The sequence below is a fragment of the Orcinus orca genome, chromosome 3, assembly GCF_937001465.1.
Source record: "Orcinus orca chromosome 3, mOrcOrc1.1, whole genome shotgun sequence".
NCBI lineage: Eukaryota > Metazoa > Chordata > Mammalia > Artiodactyla > Delphinidae > Orcinus > Orcinus orca.
Genome location: NC_064561.1, coordinates 126,141,994 through 126,166,128, shown reverse-complemented (window position 1 = coordinate 126,166,128; position 24,135 = coordinate 126,141,994). Strand labels below are relative to the sequence as shown.

General features: G+C 36.2%; 1 protein-coding gene across 4 annotated transcripts in view; it reads right to left on the bottom strand.

Moving 5' to 3' along the window:
• The window catches only part of CERT1 (ceramide transporter 1), a 129,005-nt gene that overhangs the window by 9,393 nt on the left and 95,477 nt on the right, over positions 1-24,135 (bottom strand). For 3 of the 4 annotated variants that reach the window (XM_004270818.3, XM_033430041.2, XM_049707694.1), the window contains 6 exons: positions 20,484-20,570; positions 18,301-18,393; positions 17,717-17,794; positions 11,336-11,431; positions 3,623-3,755; positions 2,706-2,776 (listed from right to left, as the gene is read on the bottom strand). In XM_004270818.3, coding sequence (XP_004270866.1) covers positions 2,706-2,776; positions 3,623-3,755; positions 11,336-11,431; positions 17,717-17,794; positions 18,301-18,393; positions 20,484-20,570 — 558 coding nt within the window. The remainder of the gene's footprint in view (positions 1-2,705; positions 2,777-3,622; positions 3,756-11,335; positions 11,432-17,716; positions 17,795-18,300; positions 18,394-20,483; positions 20,571-24,135) is intronic. The other variant, XM_004270819.4, reaches the window with a different exon arrangement.

Sequence of the window (24,135 nt, the reverse complement as noted above, 5' to 3'; positions counted from 1 at the left end):
GTGGGATCTTCCTGGACCGGGGCGCGAACCCGTGTCCCCTGCATTGGCAGGCGGACTCTCAACCACTGCACCCCCAAGGAAGCCCGATATAAATAATTTTTAAGTGTACAATTCAGTGGCCTTAACTATATTCACAATGTTATGTAAATAACACCACTATCTAGTTCTAAATGTGTCATCACTCCCAACAGAAACTCTGTACCCATTAAGCAATCACTCCGCATTAGCCCCTCCCACAGCCATTAGTCCACTTTTTTTTTTTATAGTTTTCATTTTTGGCTATGTTGGGTCTTCGTTGCTGTGCGTGGGCTTTCTCTAGTTGCGGTGACCGGGGGCTACTCTTTGTAGCAGTGATCAGGCTTCTCATTGTTGTGGCTTCTCTTGTTGCAGAGCACGGGCTCTAGGCACACAGGCTTCAGTAGTTGTGGCATGCAGGCTCTAGAGCGCAGGCTCAGTAGTTGTGGCCCATGAGCTTAGTTGCTCCACAGCATGTGGGATCTTCCCAGACCAGGGCTCAAACCCGTGTCCCCTATATTGGCAGGCGGATTCTTTACCATTGTGCCACCAGGAAAGCCCCATTAGTCCACTTTTTTTTTTTTTTTTTTAAAAAGAAGATGTCTGCGGTAGGAGTTTAGTAATTTATTTATTTTTGTTGTGTTGGGTCTTTGTTTCTGTGCGAGGGCTTTCTCTAGTTGTGGCAAGCGGGGGCCACTCTTCATCATGGTGCGCGGGCCTCTCACTATCGCGGCCTCTCTTGTTGCGGAGCACAGGCTCCAGACGCGCAGGCTCAGTAGTTGTGGCTCATGGGCCTAGTTGCTCCACGGCATGTGGGATCCTCCCAGACCAGGGCTCAAACCCGTGTCCCCTGCATTAGCAGGCAGATTCTCAACCACTGTGCCACCAGGGAAGCCCCACTTTTAAGTATAGTATTAAACCTCTGTTTCAACTGTTCAGAGCAAAGATTTTAAAAGCAAGTATATTAGGGAAAGAGCATGCTCCTTTGATATCATAATCATATTTAAAGAATTGCAAACCAGTAATTTAATCTTCCAACTTCATACTGTTGGAATGACATGGAAACTAGGTCTCTGAAAACTGGGACTATGTACTTTTAAATGAGAGAAAATATGCACAGGGTCTTTCCCGATTGCTGAATTTAATAAATCGCCAACAACTCAGTGTCAATACAACACAAAGCATTTGCAAAGTGAAATGGTTCATCTTTTAAAGATACAAAGTTTCATTAAGTTGATGAAAGTAGTGCTGGGCAAATGTATGTGAAGCCAGTAATAAATGAAAATGTGGCCATATTAGAACTAATGGATACAAATCCACAAGGATGATGATAAGACAGAAATTTAAAGAGTGAGAATGACAAATATCAAGAGATGAGAAGCCCTTTTTAAGACCATATTATAAAAGAAGCCAAATTTAAAGAGAAAGGTATTGAATAGTTATTGGATTTTGTTGAAAAAATTATGCCAGGACAAGTCATTTATTCAAATAATTACAACTGTAACTTAAATTTTGTTACATATAAAGTACATTATTTTAATAATTTTTAGTTTTATTTTTCCAGAAATAATCCTAATATAATCTATATATTCCTCCCCTCCATCTACTATTTACCAAGTGAAGTACTTTCAGCAGACCATTTTCCAGGATCAATTATCTTCACAGAATAAGAGTCTTCTGATTCTAAATGACTGGTCATTTATTTTCATTGCAAATTACAGGACAACTAATATTTTAAAGTCTACTAAATTTTAGACTTCACTTTTGACCCCCCTAAATCAGTAGGTTGAAACAGAATCTTCATTGTTATACATTTCTTGAGTAGCTGTCATGTAAAAGGAAGCCTAGGTCACGGTCATTAAATATAAGATGCCTCAGATGACAAGACTGAGCTCAAGATATACACAGCAAACCTAAAATATTTTCAAATATTCAGCTCAGTTAAAAATTATTTTAAAAAAGAAAAATGAAGTACTTACTGAATTATCATGTTTCTTATATAACATACAATATTGTTTTTGGTAGATCTCTACAAATTTTTAATTTATTTTATTATTGTTTATTCAATATAATATTTGGCAATTTTCAGAAAGGAAACAGAGCAGAATAAGATAAATATTCTATAATTTAAATATCTACATTAACAGAGGAAGAAATGAAGTGAAAGGCAACATTTAAATGACAATGTTTCTTTGTGCTTTGGTGTATGACCATCCTCTCAATAGCTGATGCTCAGCAATTTTCCCTCGATGTCAGATAATCTACTTAGATCACCTTTACTTCTGAGTCTTAACATAGACTAATAACATACTTTGCATTTCCTTATTATTCTCACAGGAAACTGATTCACTTTCATATTTGGTAATTCATCTATCTCCTCTAGAGACTAGATGCTAGAAAAACATTTAAGTGGATTTTCGTACTTTCTTGTTCAGACTTAAAAGTTTGCGGAACTAACTGTACATCTTTGTCAAACACACTGTTTCTGGATATTTCTCAGGTTCTTATTTTCACCCATTTCTGCTTTAAATGAACTGAAATTACCTTTCAAATACATGAAATTCATGAATTATTAATAAAGTCTTTAAATCTTTTGTGGCACTTAATTTCCTCGCAAATTTTACTTTAGAGAATTTATATGTCTCTGTTTGAACTACGCTGGAATCCTTTTGGGATGAAAAGATATTTACCTTGTGCGTTTGATAAATGATGATTGCATTATCAGCTAATGTTTCCACCACATGAAAGTTTTCTATAGTTGCTGCAATGAAGAAAAAATGTTAGTAGTCAAAAAAGATATATTACCTTTTCCCAGAATGTGATTATTGAGAAAGTCAATTACGAATGGACATTATAGTAAAATGAACAGGATCCTGCCCTACATAGGCTAAGTCCAAATGGAAAGCGGTTTAGTATTAGGGCTACAGGTGGTGGCTGTGAGACCTAATCACCAGGAAATCTCATTAGCTTCCATGGCAAGAAAGCAATTCTAATCACCATTTCATTACTAGGGCACAAATTATTCCCTAACACTATGACCCCTCCCCTCCCTATAATCCTTAATTTATTGAAGCTGAATAAGCTGTTCTATTTAGGTTTAGGTGACTATGTTTGTGAGAGCGTCAAACTGCCATTGATAAACATGTTGTTCAGAAGTACCCATATTTATGAAATTAGATGCCTGAGGAGATCAAATAACTCTAAACAAACCACAGCAGGATTCATCTACAATTTATGATGGAAACAAAACAGTCTAGGAAAAGAGAAGATGATACAACAGAAACCTTTTATTTCAGTCCTGGCTTTTCCAATAATTAGTTCTGTGATCTATGACAAGTCACTTGAGCTATCTGAATTTTACTTTATCACCTACCTATCACACAGGATTATTGAGGTAATAGATCAAATGCTATACCTTACTGAGAAGCATTCTGTACAGTGAAAAGCTCTATTTAAATGTAAGGTATTATCAGTTCCCTATACGATTCTCCAGATATTTTCTATATTGACTTTGTAAACCATAGATCAGATGTAGAAAGCCAGGTTAGATTTGGTATTAAATTCAAACTAATAATTTTATCAAAATATACTAATAATGGCAGCTTACTTTCCCAATCATTGCGAACATCAACATTCCAGAAGTAATTGCAGACCTCATGTCCTGTAACACCTTTAACTGCGTGGGTAGCTTTCAAAGGATCCAAAACAATCCCGTTTTCTTCTACTTCTCTTCTGTATACCTAGAGGATATATTTTAAAACATGTTAATACATATTGATAATTACCTTAAATGTAAATGGATTAAATGCTTCAACCAAAAGACACAGACTGGCTGAATGGATACGAAACACAAGACCTGTATGTATGCTGTCTACAAGAGACCTACTTCAGACCTAGGGACACATACAGACTGAAAGAGAGGGGATGGGAAAAGATATTCCATGTAAATGGAAATCAAAAGAAAGCTGGAGTAGCAATTCTCATATCAGACAAAATAGACTTTAAAATAAAGACTATTACAAGAGACAAAGAAGGACACTACATAATGATCAAGGGATCAATCCAAGAAGAAGATATAACAGTTGTAAATATTTATGCACCCAACATAGGAGCACCTCAACACATAAGGCAAATGCTAACAGCCATAAAAGGGGAAGTCGACAGTAACACAATCATAGTAGGGGACTTTAACAGCCCACTTTCACCAGTGGAAAGATCATCCAAAATGAAAATAAATAAGGACACACAAGCTTTAAATGATACATTAAACAAGATGGACTTAATTGATATTTATAGGACATTCCAACCAAAAACAACAGAATACACTTTCTTCTCAAGTGCTCATGGAACATTCTCTAGGACAGATCATATCTTGGGTCACAAATCAAGCCCCGGTAAATTTAAGAAAATTGAAATCGTATCAAGTATCTTTTCCGATCACAACGCTATGAGACTAGATACCAATTACAGGAAAAAATCTGTAAAAAATACAAACACATGGAGGCTACACAATACACTACTTAATAACCAAGAGATCACTGAAGAAATCAAAGATGAAATCAAAAATACCTAGAAACAAATGACAATGAAAACATTACAACCCAAAACCTATGGGATGCAGCAAAAGCAGTTCTAAGAGGGAAGTTTATAGCAATACAATCCTACCTGAAGAAACAAGAAACATCTCAAATAAACAACCTAACCTTAAACCTAAAGCAATTAGAGAAAGAAGAACCAAAAAAAAACCCCAAAGTTAGCAGAGGAAAGAAATCATAAAGATCAGGTCAGAAATAAAAGAAAAAGAAATGAAGGAAACAATAGCAAAGATCAATAAAACTAAAAGCTGGCTCTTTGAGAAGATAAACAAAATTGATAAACAAAATTGATAATCCATTAGCCAGACTCATTAAGAAAAAAAGGGAGAAGACTCAAATCAATAGAATTAGAAATGAAAAAGGAGAAGTAACAACTGACACTGCAGAAATACAAAGGATCGTGAGAGATTACTACAAGCAACTATATGCCAATAAAATGGACAATCTGGAAGAAATTGACAAATTCTTTGAAAAGTACAACCTTCAGAGACTGAACCAGGAAGAAATAGAAAATATAAACAGACCAATCACAAGCACTGAAATTGAAACTGTGATTAAAAATCTTCCAACAAACAAAAGTCCAGAACCAGAAGGCTCACAGGCGAATTCTATCAAACATTTGGAGGAGAGCTAACACCTATCCTTCTCAAACTCTTCCAAAATACAGCACAGGGAGGGACACTCCCAAACTCATTCTACGAGGCCACCATCACCCTGATACCAAAACCAGACAAAGATGTCACAAAGAAAGAGAATTACAGGCCAATATGACTTATGAATACAGATGCAAAAATCCTCAACAAAATACAAGCAAACAGAATCCAACAGCACATTAAAAGGATCATACACCATGATGATCAAGTGGGGTTTATCCCAGGAATGCAAGGATTCTGCAATAAACACAAATCAATCAATGTGATACACCATATTAACAAATTGAAGGAGAAAAACCATATGATCATCTCAATAGATGCAGAAAAGGCTTTTGACAAAATTCAACACCCATTTATAATAAAAACCCTGCAGAAAGTAGGCATAGAGGGAACTTACCTCAACATAATAAAGGCCATATATGACAAACCCACAGCCAACATCGTCCTCAATGGTGAAAAACTGAAACCATTTCCACTAAGATCAGGAACAAGACAAGGTTGCCCACTCTCACCACTATTATTCAACATAGTTTTGGAAGTTTTAGCCACAGCAATCAGAGAAGAAAAAGAAATAAAAGGAATCCAAATCGGAAAAGAAGAAGTAAAGCTGTCACTGTTTGCAGATGACATGATACTATCCATAGAGGAATCCTGAAGATGCCACCAGAATACTACTGGAGCTAATCAATGAATTTGGTAGAGTAGCAGGATACAAAATTAATGCACAGAAATCTCTTGCATTCCTATCCACTAATGATGAAAAATCTGAAAGAGAAATTATGGAAACACTCCCATTTACCACTGCAACAAAAAGAAAAAAATACCTAGGAATAAACCTACTGAAGGAGACAAAAGACCTGTATGCAGAAAACTATATGTCACTGATGGGAGAAATTAAAGATGATACAAATAGATGGAGAGATAAACCATGTTCTTGGATTGGAAGAATCAACATTGTGAAAATGACTATACTACCCAAAGACTACAGATTCAATGCAATCCCTATCAAGCTACCAATGGCATTTTTCACAAAACTAGAACAAAAAATTTCACAATTTGCATGGAAACACAAAAGACCCCAAAGAGCCAAAGCAATCTTGAGAAAGAAAAATGGAGCTGGAGGAATCAGGCTCCTGGACTTCAGACTATACTACCTAGCTACAGTAATCAAGACAGTATGGTACTGGCACAAAAACAGAAATATAGATCAATGGAACAGGACAGAAAGCCCAGAGGTAAACCCATGCACATATGGTCACCTTATTTTTGATAAAGGAGGCAAGAATATACAATTGAGAAAAGACAGCCTCTTCAATAAGTGGTGCTGGGAAAACTGGACAGCTACATGTAGAAGAGTGAAATTAGAACACTCCCTAACACCATACACAAAAATAAACTCAAAAACGATTAAAGACCTAAATGTAAGGCCAGACACTATAAAACTCTTAGAGGAAAACATAGGCAGAACACTCTCTGACATAAATCACAGCAAGATCCTTTCTGACCCACCTTCTAGAGACATGGAATAAAAACAAAAATAAATGTGATCTTATGAAACTTAAAAGCTTTTGCACAGCAAAGGAAACCATAAAGAAGACGAAAAGACAACCCTCACAATGGGAGAAAATATTTGCAAATGAAGCAACTGACAAAGGATTAATCTCCAAAATTTACAAGCAGCTCATGCAACTCAATATCAAAAAAACAAACAACACAATCCAAAAATGGGCAGAACTAAATAGACATTTCTCCAAAGAAGATATACAGATTGCCAACAAACACATGAAAGAATGCTCAACATCACTAATCATTAGAGAAATTCAAATCAATACCACAATGAGGTATCACCTCACACCAGTCAGAATGGCCATCATCAAAAAAATCTACAAAGAATAAATTCTGGAGAGGGTGGGGAGGGAAGGAAACCCACTTACACTGTTGGTGGGAATGTAAATTGATACAGCCACTATGGAGAACAGTATGGAGGTTCCTTAAAAAACTAAAAACAGAACTACCATATGACCCAGCAATCCCACTACTGGGTATATACCCCGAGAAAACCATAATTCAGAGTCATGTACCACAATGTTCATTGCAGCTCTATTTACAATAGCCAGGACATGGAAGCAACCTAATTGTTCACTGACAGATGAATGGATAAAGAAGATGTGGCACATATACATATAATGGAATATTACTCAGCCATAAAAAGAAACGAAATTGAGTTATTTGTAGTGAGGCGGATGGACCTAGAGTCTGTCATACAGAGTGAAGTCAGTCAGAAAGAGAAAGACAAATACCATATGTTAACACATACATATGGAATCTAAAAAAAAAAAAAAAAAGGTTCTGAAGAACCTAGGGGCAGAACAAGAATAAAGACGCAGACATAGAGAATGGACTTGAGGACACGGGGAGGGGGAAGGGTAAGCTTCGACGAAGTGAGAGAGTGTCATGGACTTATAAATACTACCAAATGTAAAATAGATAGCTAGTGGGAAGCAGCCACATAGCACAGGGAGATCAGCTTGGTCCTTTGTGACCACCTAGAGGGGTGGAATAGGGAGGGTGGAAGGGAGATGCAAGAGGGAGGACATATGGGCATATATGTATATGTATAGCTGCTTCACTTTGTTATAAAGCAGAAACTAACACACCATTGTAAAGCAATTATACTTCAATAAAGATGTTAAAAAAACAATCAAAAAAACCCAAACATGTTAAAAAAAAAAATCCAACCCCAAAACTACAAACTTGAAGTCATGTTTTATCATTTAGCAGCTTTTTAGAATTTTATGTATGAAAATATACTTATGGAACATAAATATTCTGCCAAAAAGTTTAAAATTTCAAATTATTACCACATAAAAATGTTTAAAACTACAAATCCAAGGTAAACACCAACTATGAAACATATGCATATATGATGAATGACTAAATTACTGTGAGTCGTTGAAGGAGTAAGTATATCAATTTAAATTAGGCATTATTTACTGAACATTCTCAAAGACCATTCAACATGGCTAAGAAGGCCAAATAAAGCTAGTTGGAACATAATCTCCTTAGGGACAATGACTTAAGGCAGCTCTGATCAATGTTGTATCCCCACCATCTAAAACAGTATCTGAAACACAGTAGGCACTCAATTATTTGTTGAACCAATGATGGAAAGCTAAAATCGCTTAAAAATCAATGATATCTTGCTTTTAAATACTGAGGCTGCAAACCTAAAAGGTCTATCTTGCTTTAAATACTGAGACTGTACACATAAACTGCTGAACAAAATTAATTACTTCAAAATTATAGAGGGTTTGCTACTTTATACAGCTCTGTAGTAAGTTCTTTCGAAAAATGAATAAACATGCTATCACAGGGAAAACCAGCTCTCAATTTATGGAGTGCCTATGGTGCCAAACACTGTGAGGCATTTCACATTATTTTTCTTTTACAATCTCTCTCTCCAAAGTACCTTTCCTTACATACTTATTCATGCTATTGGGACTGATATTTTCCCAGTCATGGAAACTGGGAACTCTAGACTTTTGATTCCTTCCCTCACATTTCATGTAGTTATTAAGCTCATTACTAATCTTCTATAAGACATCCATAGTAGATGGATGTAGAAAAGTAGACTTTTCTATTATTGGATACTTTTTTTTTAAATTTTTATTTTATTTATTTTATTTTTGGCTGCGTTGGGTCTTTGTTGCTGTGTGCGGGCTTTCTCTAGCTGCAGCGAACGGGGCTACTCTTTGTTGCAGTGCGTGGGCTTCTCATTGTTGTGGCTTCTCTTGTTGTGGAGTGTGGGCTCAGCAGTTGTGGTGCATGGGCTTAGTTGCTCTGGGGCATGTGGGATCTTCCTGGACCAGAGCTCGAACATGTGTCTCCTGCATTGGCAGGCGGATTCTTAAACACTGTGCCACCAGGGAAGCCCTGGATACTTTTTTTAGGTAAGCTTTCATGACCTCATACCTGACTCTCTGAAGTGGTTTTCTTGGTCTCTAGTTTCATCCCTATCAGCCTAGTCCTCCAAAAATGTTACTTTGTGTACAATGGCTAGCCTACTGCTACAGAAAACAGAAAATTCTGTTTAGTAGGTTATTTTATACTCCCCATAATCCAGTCCCAATTTCTCTCTCTCTAAAGTTGTAGGAGAACTTTTTCTCTACCACTCATTCCATGTGGAAGACCATCATCTAGAGTATCCTGGTTTCTCTTCACCCTTTCACTTCCTCCTCCTTGGGGGGAAATGGGGACATCTGAATGGTGAGCACAGAAGGAAGACTAGGAAGGCCTGGCTCAACCCCTCCACCTGTGGACAGGATGTATGCTGGTCTGCTTTTGGGGCTTGCTCTTGTGGGGGAAGGCCTGGGACTATCCAGCTATGTCAGAAATATTATGTTTAGGGGACTTCCCTGGTGGTCCAGTGGTTAAGAATCCACCTTCCAATGCAGGGGACATGGGTTCGATCCCTGGTGGGGAACTAAGATCCCACATGCCGTGCACTGTAACTACTGAGCCCCCAAGCTTCAACCAGAGAGCCCACGTGCCACAACTATAGAGCCCATGTGCTCTGGAGCCCGTGTGCCACAACTAGAGAGAAGCCTGCGCACCGCAATGAAAGATCCCGCATGCTGCAACAAAGATCCCATATGCCGCAACTAAGACCCGACACAGACAAAAATAAATAAATAAAATAGTTTTTAGAAGTACTATGTTTAATTCTGGGGTAACATGTTAGCAAGACCTCATGGCAGCTGGTCTTCATGCTCTCCAATCAGCTTATTAGAATTATAACTAACATTTTGGTATCTCATTTGCCTATCTCCTCTATCTTATTTCTTAATTTCTTCCATATTCAGGAGGAGAGGAAATCCCAACATCTAATATTGTATCTCATTTGCTAGAATAATTCTGGTCAAAAGTCTATACAAAACTCCTAAATACAAAATTTGCTTTGAAGTTTTAGCTCATGTTATATTTCTTTTCTAAAATGCCCTCACCTCACCTTTGTCATAACCTTGTTTCCATTTCTAGACATAGTTCAAATGCTCCTCAGTGTAAAACAATCTGTCTCAAATCAGAGATCTCTTTCTTTTCCAATTTTTCTCCACTATTCACCTGTACTTTTCACTCACTGTTATCCAACGGAGCTAATTTTTTTTTTTTTTTTTTTTTTGCGGTATGCGGCCTCTCACTGTTGTGGCCTCTCCCGTTGCGGAGCACAGGCTCAGACACGCAGGCTCAGCGGCCATGGCTCACAGGCCCAGCTGCTCCGCGGCATGTGGGATCTTCCCGGACCAGGGCACGAACCCGTGTCCCCTACATCGGCAGGCGGACTCATCTTCCCAGACCGGGGCACAAACCCGTGTCCCCTGCATCGGCAGGCGGACTCTCAACCACTACGCCACCAGGGAAGCCCTAAGTAATCTTTTAAATGTCAATGCCCTCTTTCTCCAACCAAAGTTTCAGCTTGCAGGGAGTCTTATTAAACATCTCTTTATTGTTAGCATAGCACCTTGGGCATGAAGTAATCCAAAGTTCAATGCTGCTGCTGCTGCTTTTCAACCCAGCTCTCAATCTCTTGTTCCTTGCGCTTACTGTCTTCTGTGTTTAGGGATGTGAGCAAGATTAGCTAACCAATGTCCAAATATCAAAAAAAGATGCAGTGAGAGAAAGACCAAGAAGTGAGGTACAGACCAAAGAGGGAAAAAAGTGACACCTGGGCACAACATTTAGTATATTAAAAGAGAGAAATATCCGAAGAGAGAGACATCAGCTAATTATGACCTGTTCATACTGAAACCCCCAAACTATTTTCTCCATGGCCTAGGTAAAACAGAATGATCTGTGCACAGATTTATATTATGATCATAAAGAAATTATGTAAAAGCTAAACCAGGGAAGCAAAAGGACATTTTATTTCTCAATATTTAGTGCTTCTTTGATCACATGTAATAATTTATTTAAAAGAAAATTTTAAATGCTATCTTACTTATATCAGTAGTAATAATATAGTATGATTGCAACAGGGCTGCAATTAGCAACCTACAACAATACACTGGGAATTACCTTCATTTCTCCTTCTTCTACAACCAACTGCCAATTGGCATCTCCACCTACATCCTGTAATGAGTAAGTCATGTGGTTCTGCACCATCTCTTCAACCTTAAAAAGAAAAATAGAGCCATAAGAATCCTCCTCCAATTAATAGCTATGTCATAATCTCTAAAACAGAATGGTATTCAGTTTACTTCAGTTCAGAAATGATGTTCTTAGAAAGCTAAGCAACCAAATGCACAAAGGTTAGTAGGTTTTATATAGTGTTGAAGAGTTTTAGTCCACATTCCAGATATCATATCCAGGTTAATGACAGGAAGGAGAAATGCGGGGAAGGAAGGTGCTTCACTCTAATAACATATTGGCCTAATGTGCATCAAGTGACCAAAAAAATAATTATTCCTTCATCATAAAATGCATCCTTACAGAGATAATGTCTTAAAGCATAAAATCATGGAACATTAAGGGTAAAAGGGGCACAAAGAGATGACCTAGTCCAATGTTCCTATATTTAAGACTATATAGAGATATTAGGAAGCTCGTTATTTGTCAAGACTTCTCTACAAAAAGGTAAGAAGATTTTTGTTATTTCACTGATAAGCTCCTCTTTTATCATGAATATAAGCCAACTTAAAAAATAACCAACCCCTCTACATATTTGATTCCAATTTCATTGGTCTAAACTCTTTTAGGGACAATGCTAATAATCATACACACAAAGATTTGCAAATTATCACCTTTTATTAATAGTTCATTCTTTCTAAATTTCTAACTAAATTTCTTACTAAATTTCTTTTACTAAATTTAAATTGCAACCTCTGCTTTTAACTATCAAATTACCCCTACCCATCTTTTATAAGCAAATAAGGTCAAACAGTTCACACTCCCAGAATCCTCAATCAGATTTATTGGTAAGATTTCATTTAAGTGTTCTTTGGAAACCTTCCTATTATGAAACATATTTTTAAACAGAACTGAAGTGACAGAAAGATCATCTCTGAAGGAACTGCCACCTTTACCATCTACGCATAGACACTTAGTTTCTAAGTTCTATTTTCTGAACTTTTACTCATAATTTTGTTTACCTAGTAATATTATTAAGAGAAGGCAGAAAAGAGTTGAAAAATATGCATATTATATACTTCAATTTTAAGATTTATTCCTAAGTTTAATTACTTATTTTACATAAAGTCTATTGCATTTGTCAGGGAAACGTAAGAACCAGGTTTACATGTGTTTTGAAATAAATACATGAATACTTTGGGGGCAGAGATCTTAAAATTATTCACCCTGGGGATATAATTTTTCTACATAAAAGGATGTTATCAATATGTTATTGTGATGTGTAAACCAAGTTTTCTGGATTTCAGAATGCAATTTTGGTTACTGAAAGTAGTTATGGCTTTAAGTATCTCTTTAATTGGCAATGATCACCAGAAAAGTTTTTGATAAAAATGATTATGAGGAAATTCTACAATCTAGTTTTGTACTAAATAAACATTACATAATATATTATTTCTTTACTCATAACCTTTAATGTGAATGGTGCTGGGTTACAGACTTGAAAGAAATTTTAAAACATGACTACTAGTACCTCTATAATTTTATAAAGCCTTAATTAGAAAACATAACTTCAGAGGCTGACTGGAAAAAACCTTTGTGCCTCTAAAATTTTGAAATCTGCTTTGAGAGGGTAAGGATGACTAATGTAGGACTCCAAGTTACAAATAATACATACAAAACATATTTTATTACCAAAAGACGAAGAACAAAGAAAGTCCCAATTAGTATGCATAAATAAAGCCTCAACAGTAGCACTGGCTTGATTCATTTGTCTGTGTCACATCATGATTGGGAAAAGTTTTTTTATGATTTTTAGATCCCAAGATCTTAAAAAATCTTCAGATCTGAATACGTATGTACTTTTAGGTACGACACTGGGAGTTAAGAACACCCATATTTATTATTAGATTAGAGGCAGAAAGAAATGTTTCCCCCAAATAGGCCCTATTTTAAATGGATTACTTGTGAAAGAAGAATGTTAAGGATTTTATTCTGCTAAAAAACAAAGAGAGTTCTGTGTAAAAAAACTTTAGTGCCATTTAGCTCTTTTGTTGAAAAATATTGCAGGTAATTGTGTTTCTGTTTAGGAGATTATTCCTAAATTAGTTATTTCAAATGTTTGAAAAACGAGGTGTTTTTGATTTATGCTTCATTGCAAATAGAAACCAGATTCCACAAATACAAATTGATAGAAGGTAACTTAAGTTTGAAACAATGTACAGTAAATGCATTCAACATTGTCTTTCTAGATAGATGAAAGAATAGTTACCACTGCATCTATGGAAAAGTTTTCAGTCTTTTGTCCTCATTTATTTCCTTAAGAGGGCTTGAAAAAGTCCAACAGAGAAACAAACAAGATGTATTCAGTACTGTGCTCCTAGGAAATTAATGAAACTATCGAAGTTCCCAATTACTGTACTAACCATGTCTGCAAAGCCTTCATCAAGGAATCTTTATCCATTATGGTATATTCCCCGAGGTAATAACATTAAGGTTAAAAAGAAAGATGATACTGGTAAAATTTCACTATTACGAATTTTATGTTAAAATATGCAGTAGCCAATGTTTCTATAGGGGCAATGACGTGGGCACATGTGACCACACTCACATTTCAGATATAAATCTAAAGATGCTCCATTTACTGTTTTCAGTTACGACTCTACATCAAAAATAAGTGGGAAACTAGGGACCATTAATTGGATGACAAGAATAAACATATGCCAAATTTTCTACCTTATCAGGTTCAAAATTTGATTACTAGAAAATGTTACTAGAAACATCTATCACTTAAAAAAACAAGGCTGAAAAAAAAAAGGCTGAATTTTACACTAAGCATAATTTCAGGAATCATGCCCTTGATTTTTTTGCACCTTACATACAGCATCTTCATACCAAATGAACTATGAAAAAACTGAAGACAAAACAGATTTGAAATAGAGGTGATGGCACTCCAATTCTTACCTTTTCTTTCACTTCACATTTGAATCACTCAGTATGCCATTTTAGGAGGCTAGATCTAATTGGATCTTTCTAATATTATTAATATAGAAACTTTAATAGAAAATTGTCCTTTGATGGTACAACAAAATTGTATTGAGCAAAAGTCTCAGAAGGGCTCAAACAGAGCTTGGATCTCTTTTTCTTACCCATGTGAAAGGAATACAACTATGCTTATTGTTACAGAGTCATAAAGGGATCTGTTGGATACAATAATTTATTAATAACAAATTAACAGTGTACTGTTAACCCAAAAGAAAAATGGTCAAGGACATGAATAGCCAATTCACTGAAAAATGCAATTAGCCGAGAAGAAAAATAACACTTTTATTCTATCAGATTGGCAAATATTAACTGAATAATAATATTCAGTGTCAGTATAGCAAAAGAAAACTGACCTGGGAGTGTAGCTGGTTCAACTTTTCTAATGAACAGTTTGGCAATAAGAATAAAAAACTTGGGTGTGTGCATGGCCTTTGTCCTAAAAATTCTACTTCTATAAATATATTCTAAGGAAATAATTGGATAAGTGTACAAAGATGTACATACAAGGATGCTGTATATACAAGGATGCCCATGTAGCACTATTTATTAAATAACAGAGACTAACTGAAAATAAACTAAATGTTCAATATTAGGTGAGTAGGTAAATCTAGTATTCATATCCATACAACAGACAAGGAGATCTAGACCTATATTTACTGATGGGAACATGGGCCTAATTATATTTGTGCTTTAAAAAAACAAAACAGCTAGTTACAAAACAGTATATATAGAATTACCCACTTTGGTAGAAAAAAACAAGTACTAAGGTGTGTGTAATCAATATGTGACTGATTTTATTTAATTTACATATATGTGGAAAAAGGATATGCATAAGAATATTAATAGTGATCTAGTAATTTTATTTACTTTCTAGTTCAGCTAAATTAGCATTCTATTACTTATACTGATACAATAAAAAAGGGAGGGGTAAAATAAATAATTACCACAACAATGATGTTACTATGCACAAAAGTGGGAAAAAGCTTTACACAGAATTGTTTTTGTAATGGTGATGCTCATCATATATTAACCCAAGATGTACTACCCACCCTTTGATTTTCTTTTTTTCTTTCCCCCAACTAAGGATGCTTTTTATTTCCCTCTGATTTTTGAGGTGACATCTTTAGGTGGTAACTGTTATAGAAATAAATGTGGTCAAGAAGATCCATTTATAAATCTAAGTCCTTCCTAATTTCTATACACTTTCATCGAGAGCTACTTCATTTCCAACATCTGTCCATCAGACAGATACAGATTCACGTGTTGCTACTAATTTCCTAGTAGAGTCACATATTTTATTTGAAGTTATTTTCAGGGAATCTCTCAGTTCTACATTTAAGTATCTTACTCAAGCAGGACTATGACCATTATTTCAACAAGAACAAAACAGTCATGAGCCAAGACTTATAAGTAGATAGCAAAGCCAAATTAATCAATAGTTAACTGCCAGAGCCCAAGTCTGCTAATGACAACAAATACTTTAGCAAGGAAAATAAATACTTGAAGACCTCAATGCTGTTTTCCTTCATTTCCTCTTCTGGAATATAAAACAGTAGAATAATCAAAAGTTTAAAAAAAGAATCGGATCAATAACAAACATCATACATTAGAAAAAAAATACTAGAAAGATTTTTCTCAACTTATACACAAAAGTTACACAAAAAATTAGGTAAAGAAGCTACAATTTGACAGTCTTATAAAAATGTGGACACCTGCTTCTCAGTGATAGTTCACCTGTATTCAAAGGCTTTCAGCTGTTTTATATATCTCTATAGCTAAGGCCCAGGTCTGGGTTCTGAAGCCCTAATTCTTAGGCACCTATCAGCGGCTCAAATTCTTTTCTTGCTCTCATTACATTTTAAAAAATTTATAGCCTATATATTTCTATATTTTAAGGGAAAATGGTGACCAGTACTGATGTCTTTTAGTTAGTCTGTTAATTTATTATTTTAATGCAAGGTGGAGCTTAATTAAGAATAAACCAAAGTCTCCCAGTATAATCTAGTTTGGTCAATGATTTATTGTGAGTATGTCACAATTTTAAAAGCATACATAAATGAATGAGCAATAGGTAAGAAATATTGTAATAAATCTGGCTAAGGGTAATTTCTGATGAGGAACTGATGCATCTCTTTCCCAAAAATGTTCAAGGAAAAAAAAAGCTACAAAAGTCAGAAAAAAATTTAAGTCTTAAACTTAATTTTCTTATTTATTACATAGTTGAAAACTAATTTGTATGCCTGTTTTAAACTGACTTAAAAATTTTTTATTGGAACACTCTGATAGAGAAAAAATAATGTAGATAAGTTTGATTAGCTCAAAGAAATAATATTATAATGATAAAAGCTCACTTACTGAGCACTTACTACATGCTAGGTTCTAGCTCTATCACATTCCTAGCTAGATGACAGAAGCAAAGCACAGAGGAGTTAGAAAAGTTGTCAAACACCATGCAGGAAACCGGATTTAAACTTGGTCATTTTGACTACAGAGCTCAGGTTCTTAACATACTATGACATATTGCAATCCAATAAAATGCAAACACCATAAAAATACAAAGTTGAATGGCAAATATGTGAAGATTAAAAAAAATTTTTTAACCTAATGCTGATGCTAAAAAAATATTCCTCCATTGATACTTTGATTTTATTATGAGGGCAGAGACTGCAAGCATCCAGCTTCCTAACCTAAATTCCTAACCCGTGCTGATACTAAATAATTTAAAATCAATTTCCATAGATTTATCATATGGACTGGAATACTCATTTCCAGGGATAATTTGCCAAAGCAAAACGCAACCTGTTCAATGAAGCTTAGTATAATGGTAATGAGACAAATTTTATTTAAAAAATTATTTCCCTGTTGAAAATATTATGAAATATTTTAAATTAGGTTAGAAGTAAGGCTTGAAACCTGCTTTAATGCTATAACATATCCTATAGACCATGTCCACAAAAGTTGCTGAATCCTGTCTGAAGAAACAGATATCACAGGATAGTTAAAAACCAGGTACCTTCTATTCGTTTCAATTCAATTTGAAATCTTTCAGGAGTATCTCCTATATGGCGAAATTCCAAGCTATTCACAATAGAGGATACAAAGGGCACATGCAAGCCTGACAGAGGAACTATTTAGCAGATAAGGAAGGCTTTCTTTAATGCTTGATGTTACTATTTAAAATTCAAAACCAAAACAAGTGGCCTAACCAAAAGATTTCTAGGAACTGGGAAAGCAGGCTGAAATATAGCACAGAAAGTCTCAAGTCCACTCTATACATTCATACAGTACCTGGGAGCTGAATCTGTGAACATCGTCAGAGGCACTGACTAGATCAATGGAAGACATGGAGGAAGAGCGACTATAGGGCTACCAGAGACAGACAAAGAAAAAACCAAGTAATCAGAACAAAGGCACAACAGAGCATTCAGTACCAACTTCCAAACACAAGATAAAGAAAGAGAGAACAAAGCACTATATGAAACAAGCTCAGCAGCAAGTGCTGACTTCATGCACCTATTATGTGTTATGCTCCAGAATCGAATGCAGTGCTTCCAATAATACAAAATAATACCACTTAACCCCAAAGGAAAAAGAGATCTAATATCACTGGCTATGCTTCTGGTTAACTATTTTGGACAAGCTACTCCCTATTCCCCCACCCTTCTTTCCCCCTTAAATAAAAAAGAAAGAACATTATGTTCAGAAGATTTCTAGCAGTTCTGGAGGATGTATATGGAAGAAAACATGTAATACCAAAAAATCTCATTACTTAAATTCAAGAAAAGGAAAAAGACTTTATATAACAGGATAGTTTCGTCAACAGTGAAGAAAAATATAGCATATACTTTTAGTGAACTGTGACATTAGCTTACCTTTTGGACAAATCTATGAGTCCCCACAGAAGAAAAGGCATCTCCAGATGGCATTGAAGTAGGCCAATGTAACCTGACCTTTTCACTCTGTGACTAAGAAAACATATAATGTTAAATGGGAAGGTTTCGAAGTGTATTTTGCAGCTTAAGAATGGATAATATAACATTTAATTACTGAATACTTTAGTTCTTATAAATATTTGAATTATGAAGTTACTCTAAAGATACAAAGATACAAGCCTTGCCAAATCTTGACACTTCATGTATCCCAATTTTCTTCTTTTGGATTCCGTAGACACTACCAAGGATTAGTTCTTTTATTTTTGCTCCCAGTCAGGATTTCCAATACCAGCATGGCACCATTTACCATGAATCAACCTTAACACTGCTACCAAAATAATTTTCTTATCCTAACTCTCCAAATTATTCCAATCATTCCACATCATCAGGGCCTTGGAGGGCTGTATTATTTGAACCAATAATCATTGTTTGCTTCAGTTATGTTCAAAAGAACATATCATGTATATCTTTGTCTCCTTTCCATGAAGGTATTCTGCCTTCATCCCATCACCTCACTCTTGTTAAGCTGCCACTTAACCTCTTGCCTCCTTCTCAGCTTGCCTAGTTTCTTCTCACTTGTTCAATAAATATTTACTAAATATACTGTACCAGAAACTATGCTGTATTGTGTGTGTGATTATCTTTGTCATATCAACGTGCCTGGCTCTCAGGCAAAGAAAATCATGGTCTGTTTAATGACTTGTTTTTATCTACTAGAGTGTCAGGAATAGACTGATATTAAATGAGTTGATCGCCCTGTGAATATTTCTTTTTTCTAAAGCATACAGAAGTTTTTATTGATTCTCTTCAACTCCAGTTCAACCACCATATTGATACTCAGTGGAGGAGCATTTTAGAGCCAGAAGGGATGATCTGAATCATCTTGTCCAACTCCTTGTTTCAGATTAGAAAACCAAGGCCCAGAGGATTTAAGTGATATGTTTAGAGCTACACAGTTACTGGCAAAACTAAGACTAACTTGTTTTGACCTCACAGTTTGCTATTCTTCACGAAATAACACATCTTAGATTAAAACAAAAGTGAAAACACAGTGAAGGGGAAAAAAAAAAAAACACCCAGAACACCCTAAAAAACCAAATACAATGATGCTATTTCAGATATTTTTGGCATCCAAAATTAGACCTTATTTAGGAACTGAAAGTTCTATTGAGTGCTGTGTAGCATCTTTTGGGTATAAAAAATGAGCAGTAAGCTTTTATAAATTAATGTGACAAACTTTTCATCACTGATAAAAAACAGGGGAAAAATAAGCATGAAAAGCAAACAGCCACTATTGCAGATGACTTACCCTCGGATAGATAGATCAGTAAATGGGCATAATAGCCATGACTGCCCTAGCAATCAGAGGGAATAAACAAGCCAATTCTTCTATGCAAGTTAATTTGTAGTATAAAACTGATACACATATGATTTATTTGCAAGATGCTTAAAGTCTTGAGAAGAATAACTAAAATTCATCTTTAAGTACCATCTAGTGGTAATATATGGTAACTGCATTGTTGCAGAATTAAAGGTAAAGGCTCAAATTAATCTTGACACTAGAGTTAAAGGATTTTAGAAATGCCTTCCTTCAATTTCCACAGAAGGAGCTGGGTATAACTGCTGTGAATTTAATGATGAAAAAACACTGAGCAAAGTTAAAAGTGAGGAAGTAATTAAGGTGAAGGTAGTGAAAGCAATAAATGAGTTAATAAGAAAAACTGAATGGTACTAACATAGAAGAAAAATAAATTCTTGGTCATCTTCCTTTTGAATTCATATGGCACTTGGTGGTGAAGAGAAATTCAAAGAGACTGTTTTACTCAGAGCAAATATATACTTTGTATTAACAGAATGATAATAGGTTGGATACTTCAAGGGGAACAGGCAGAATATTTCCATTTAATTTCATGTTAATTATGCATGCCTGCTTTAAACAATCATTAGTCTTCTTTCTATTGCTTGGAAATTGGTCAATAAAGTGACTTATAAAGATTCTTCTACATTTGTGACTCACTGTAGACGAGAGTTCATTTTTAGGTTATTAGGATCATGATTTCAAATTCTATTTATATGAATAACATACATCAAGGATTTTTAATAATTTTTAATAATATACATACCTGTTCTTCTATTTTATCTTGCCTGTCAAGAGCAGCTTCCACAGCATCAAAGAACTCTTCCTCATTAATCAAACTGTTTGGGCCTTCCTATTCAGACATACAGGGGAAAAAAAAGCTGTTGATTCAAGAAAATAGAAAACATTGATAACCCTGGCATGGCATTAACTCTAGGAGAAAGTTGAAAAGTGAGCTGACAAACATTTCTGAACCAGTTAGTACACTAGGTAATATTATCACAAAGATGAACAACATATTGCTCTGTGCAAAATCAGTGCACAGAGTGTTACAATTAATTCACTCACTCAGTACTCAAATACTTACCGTATATTGACCGACACTGTGTTAGGGCAACAATCTAGAGCAGGGGGTTGGTGAACTATGGCCTGTGGGTCAATTCTAGTCTACTGCCTACTTTCAGAATGGGCTTTAAGCTCAGAATTTCATTTCTAAATGGCTGGGAAACAATAACAACATTTCATGGGGAATTCCCTGGCGGTCCAGTGGTTAGGACTCTGTGCTTTCACTGCTGAGGGCCCAGGTTCAATCCCTGGTCAGGGAACTAAGATCCCACAAGCTGAGTGGCATGGCCCAAAAAAAAAAGGAAAAAGTGAAAAAAAAAATTCATGACATGTGGGAATTATATGAATTTTAAATAAAGCTTTATTGGAATATAATCATGTTCATTCATGTATGGTTTATATCTGTTTTCATGGTACAGTGGCAGAGCTGAGTACCTGTGACTTGAGGACTTATCGACGGAAACCATATAAAATTGCAGGAAGGTTTTAAGTACAAAGTTGCAGATCTATAGCCAATGAGAAGTACAGATAGGGCTTCTGAGGGGAACCTTCCTATAAGCAAAGACAATAATATCATAGAGAAAAAAAAGTTGAACTGATGCTTGAAAGCCTGCTTAGAATGGTAGAGCAGTGGTTCTCAATCACTTGGGGAACTGCCTGGGGAACCTGTTAAAATGAAAATTCCCAGGCCCCCATTCGCAGAAATTACTTTGCAGTAGGTCTTGGGTGGAGCCAGGAATATGCGTGTTTAATAAGTCCTCCAAGTAGTTCTAATGCAAGTAGAACCTCAGCTGTATCAGAAGATAAAAATATAAAGAACAATAGCAAAATGGAAACAAGCAAGCTATGTGTGTATCTTGCTGTGTTAAAACAAATTTAAGTGGACTATAAGTGGAACAATAGCTTTGTTGGGGCCCAGAGTAGGCTACCCCAAAATGTGCCTCAGTGGCACATTGATTATTTTGAATTAAGGTTACTCAAGAAATGGCCAGTGCCACAGGAGACACTCCTGTCTCCCTGAAAGCAGGAAACAAATCTCATGTGAAATGTGTATTCCCTGCATCTGGAGGTAGGACACCATTATTGTCAAAGATAGGGAATCTGGTCTGAGAAGCAGGAAACCTATATAAACAAATCTTGTTACATTTTAAATTTACTACTCCAAGTCCAAACTCTGTTTAGATTTTTCACTAATTGGGCACCCCAAACCTAAGTTTCTTTGCCCTCACAACTTTGTTGTTTCTTTGTTGAGAGTATAAAACCTGCCTGCTTTGGCCACTGTTTTGGTCCCATTTCTGTGGGACCCACACACACATGAATTAAAATTTGTTTTTCTCCTATTAATCTATCTTGTGTCCATTTTATTATTAGTCCAGCCACAAGAACTGAAGAGGGGCAGAGGGGGAAATATCCCACTCTACAGCAGCTTCATATTACTATTAAACTTGAGGCAGGAGATAGATGGGCCCCTGGGGCAAACAGCTGGAGTTCGTTCTCTGTGGATACTCTATGATGAAAATAGGAGGAGGAGGCTGGGCCCTGCCCAGATAGAAGATAAGAGAACACATATTTCTCATTCTTGAAGTCAGGAGACCTCCCTGACTACACATGCACAGAAAGGCTCCTTGGAGGTCAAAAAGGGAGGGGGCGCCACCCCACAGTAAGTGATGCTAACTACCCATAGGCCTCTTCAGTAGAATCCATCTCGGCTAAGAGATGTGCGTGCACACATGGGAGGATCCTGAGATATACCAAATACGAACTCTGAACCAGGCAAATCAAAATGATTGGCCAAAGGAAACCGGGAAGAAACGCCCCATATAAGTGATTCAAACTACCACGAGGGCGTGACTCTCTGAGTCTGCCCCTGTGTCTATCCACACGTACTGTACTCTTTTCTTCCTCCTAATAAACACTTTACTTGTTTCACTACTTTCCGTCTTTGTGGGAATTCTTTTCTGCAAAGCTGAAGGGCCAGGGCCTTGTCACTGACCACTGGTCTAGTGGCTAGGATTTGGTGCTCTCACCACCGTAACCCGACCTCAATCTCTGGCTGGGAACCGAAACCCTGCTTCAAGCCTCTGCAAGCTGAGGCCACCTGAGATCAAACTGAAGGCTGAAAAGGCAGGCTTGGGTTTAAGTTCCCCCAATTTTTAAATATACAAAATAAGACACGTGGACAATTGTGGGTCTGTCTGGAATAAATCCCAAGTCGTCACTACTCCATTAAAAAGTAGAAGCAACATCATCCCTGCGCTGCCACAACCTGGGGCCACACAAGAAGAGAGGGAAGAACCATGCTGTAATGCTCCTGTCATTTCGCACAGGCATATCGGAAATCTTGATTCAATGTAGTAGTTCTTGTAGAGTTATGGGGATCCCTCAAAAGTCACTTCAAACCACACCCCCCCACACAACTTTTAATTTAACTACAACACTCATATAGAACAGTACACATCTTGATGAATTACCATTAAGTGAATATAACTGCAGGGGAGCAAAACGTACCACCCCAAAATGTCTCTTTGGCATGTGGATTATTTTGAGCTAAAAACAATTAAGGCCCAAAAGACTCAGGAAGAAACTTTGACCTTCCCCTCTCACTGCCTAAAAAAATTTTAGATAGAGGGTCTGTTCCTGGAATAGAGCTATCACTAGAGGTATCTGCGAAGAATATTGGCTAGGTGTTACGGGGGAAACTCAGCAGGGTCTAGAGACCAGAGCCTACTGTGTGTCCCACTGTTTCTGCATGGCCCAGCAAACATTTGTTTACCAAACATTTGCATTCCCATCTTCCTGTGAATTGTCTTACACCTCTTTTAAGTTCCAAACCACTATGCCCACATTTTCTTTTGTCTTTAGCAGAAGATGGTATTTAAAGTGAGGGTTTCAGTCATTTTATTGAGTTACTCAGTTTTCCTGGATCTCTCCCACATATACATATTATTAAACTTTGATTTTCTGTTAATCTGCCTCATGTCAATTTAATTCTTAGATGAGCCAGAAGAACATAGAAGGGTAGAGGAAAATTTATTCCTCCTTGACATAACCATCTAATGACCAGCTGGATCATGAAAGAGTCCTGAAGGACTCCCTTTATAAAGCCAAAACATTTCAGACACTTAACTGACAGCAGTATCACTTTGGTCTCTGCTGATATGAGAAAAATATAAAATACCCCAAATCTATTCTGAACTCAAACATATTTTCTAATGATTTAAAAATTCTATTGATCATAACCACATCTACTCTTTAAAAAATTGTAATACTCATTCATTCTATTCAATTACATCAGAGTCTCAGAAGTTTACCAATTGGGAACTACAGCGTTAAAAATCCGAGGGAGAACTAAA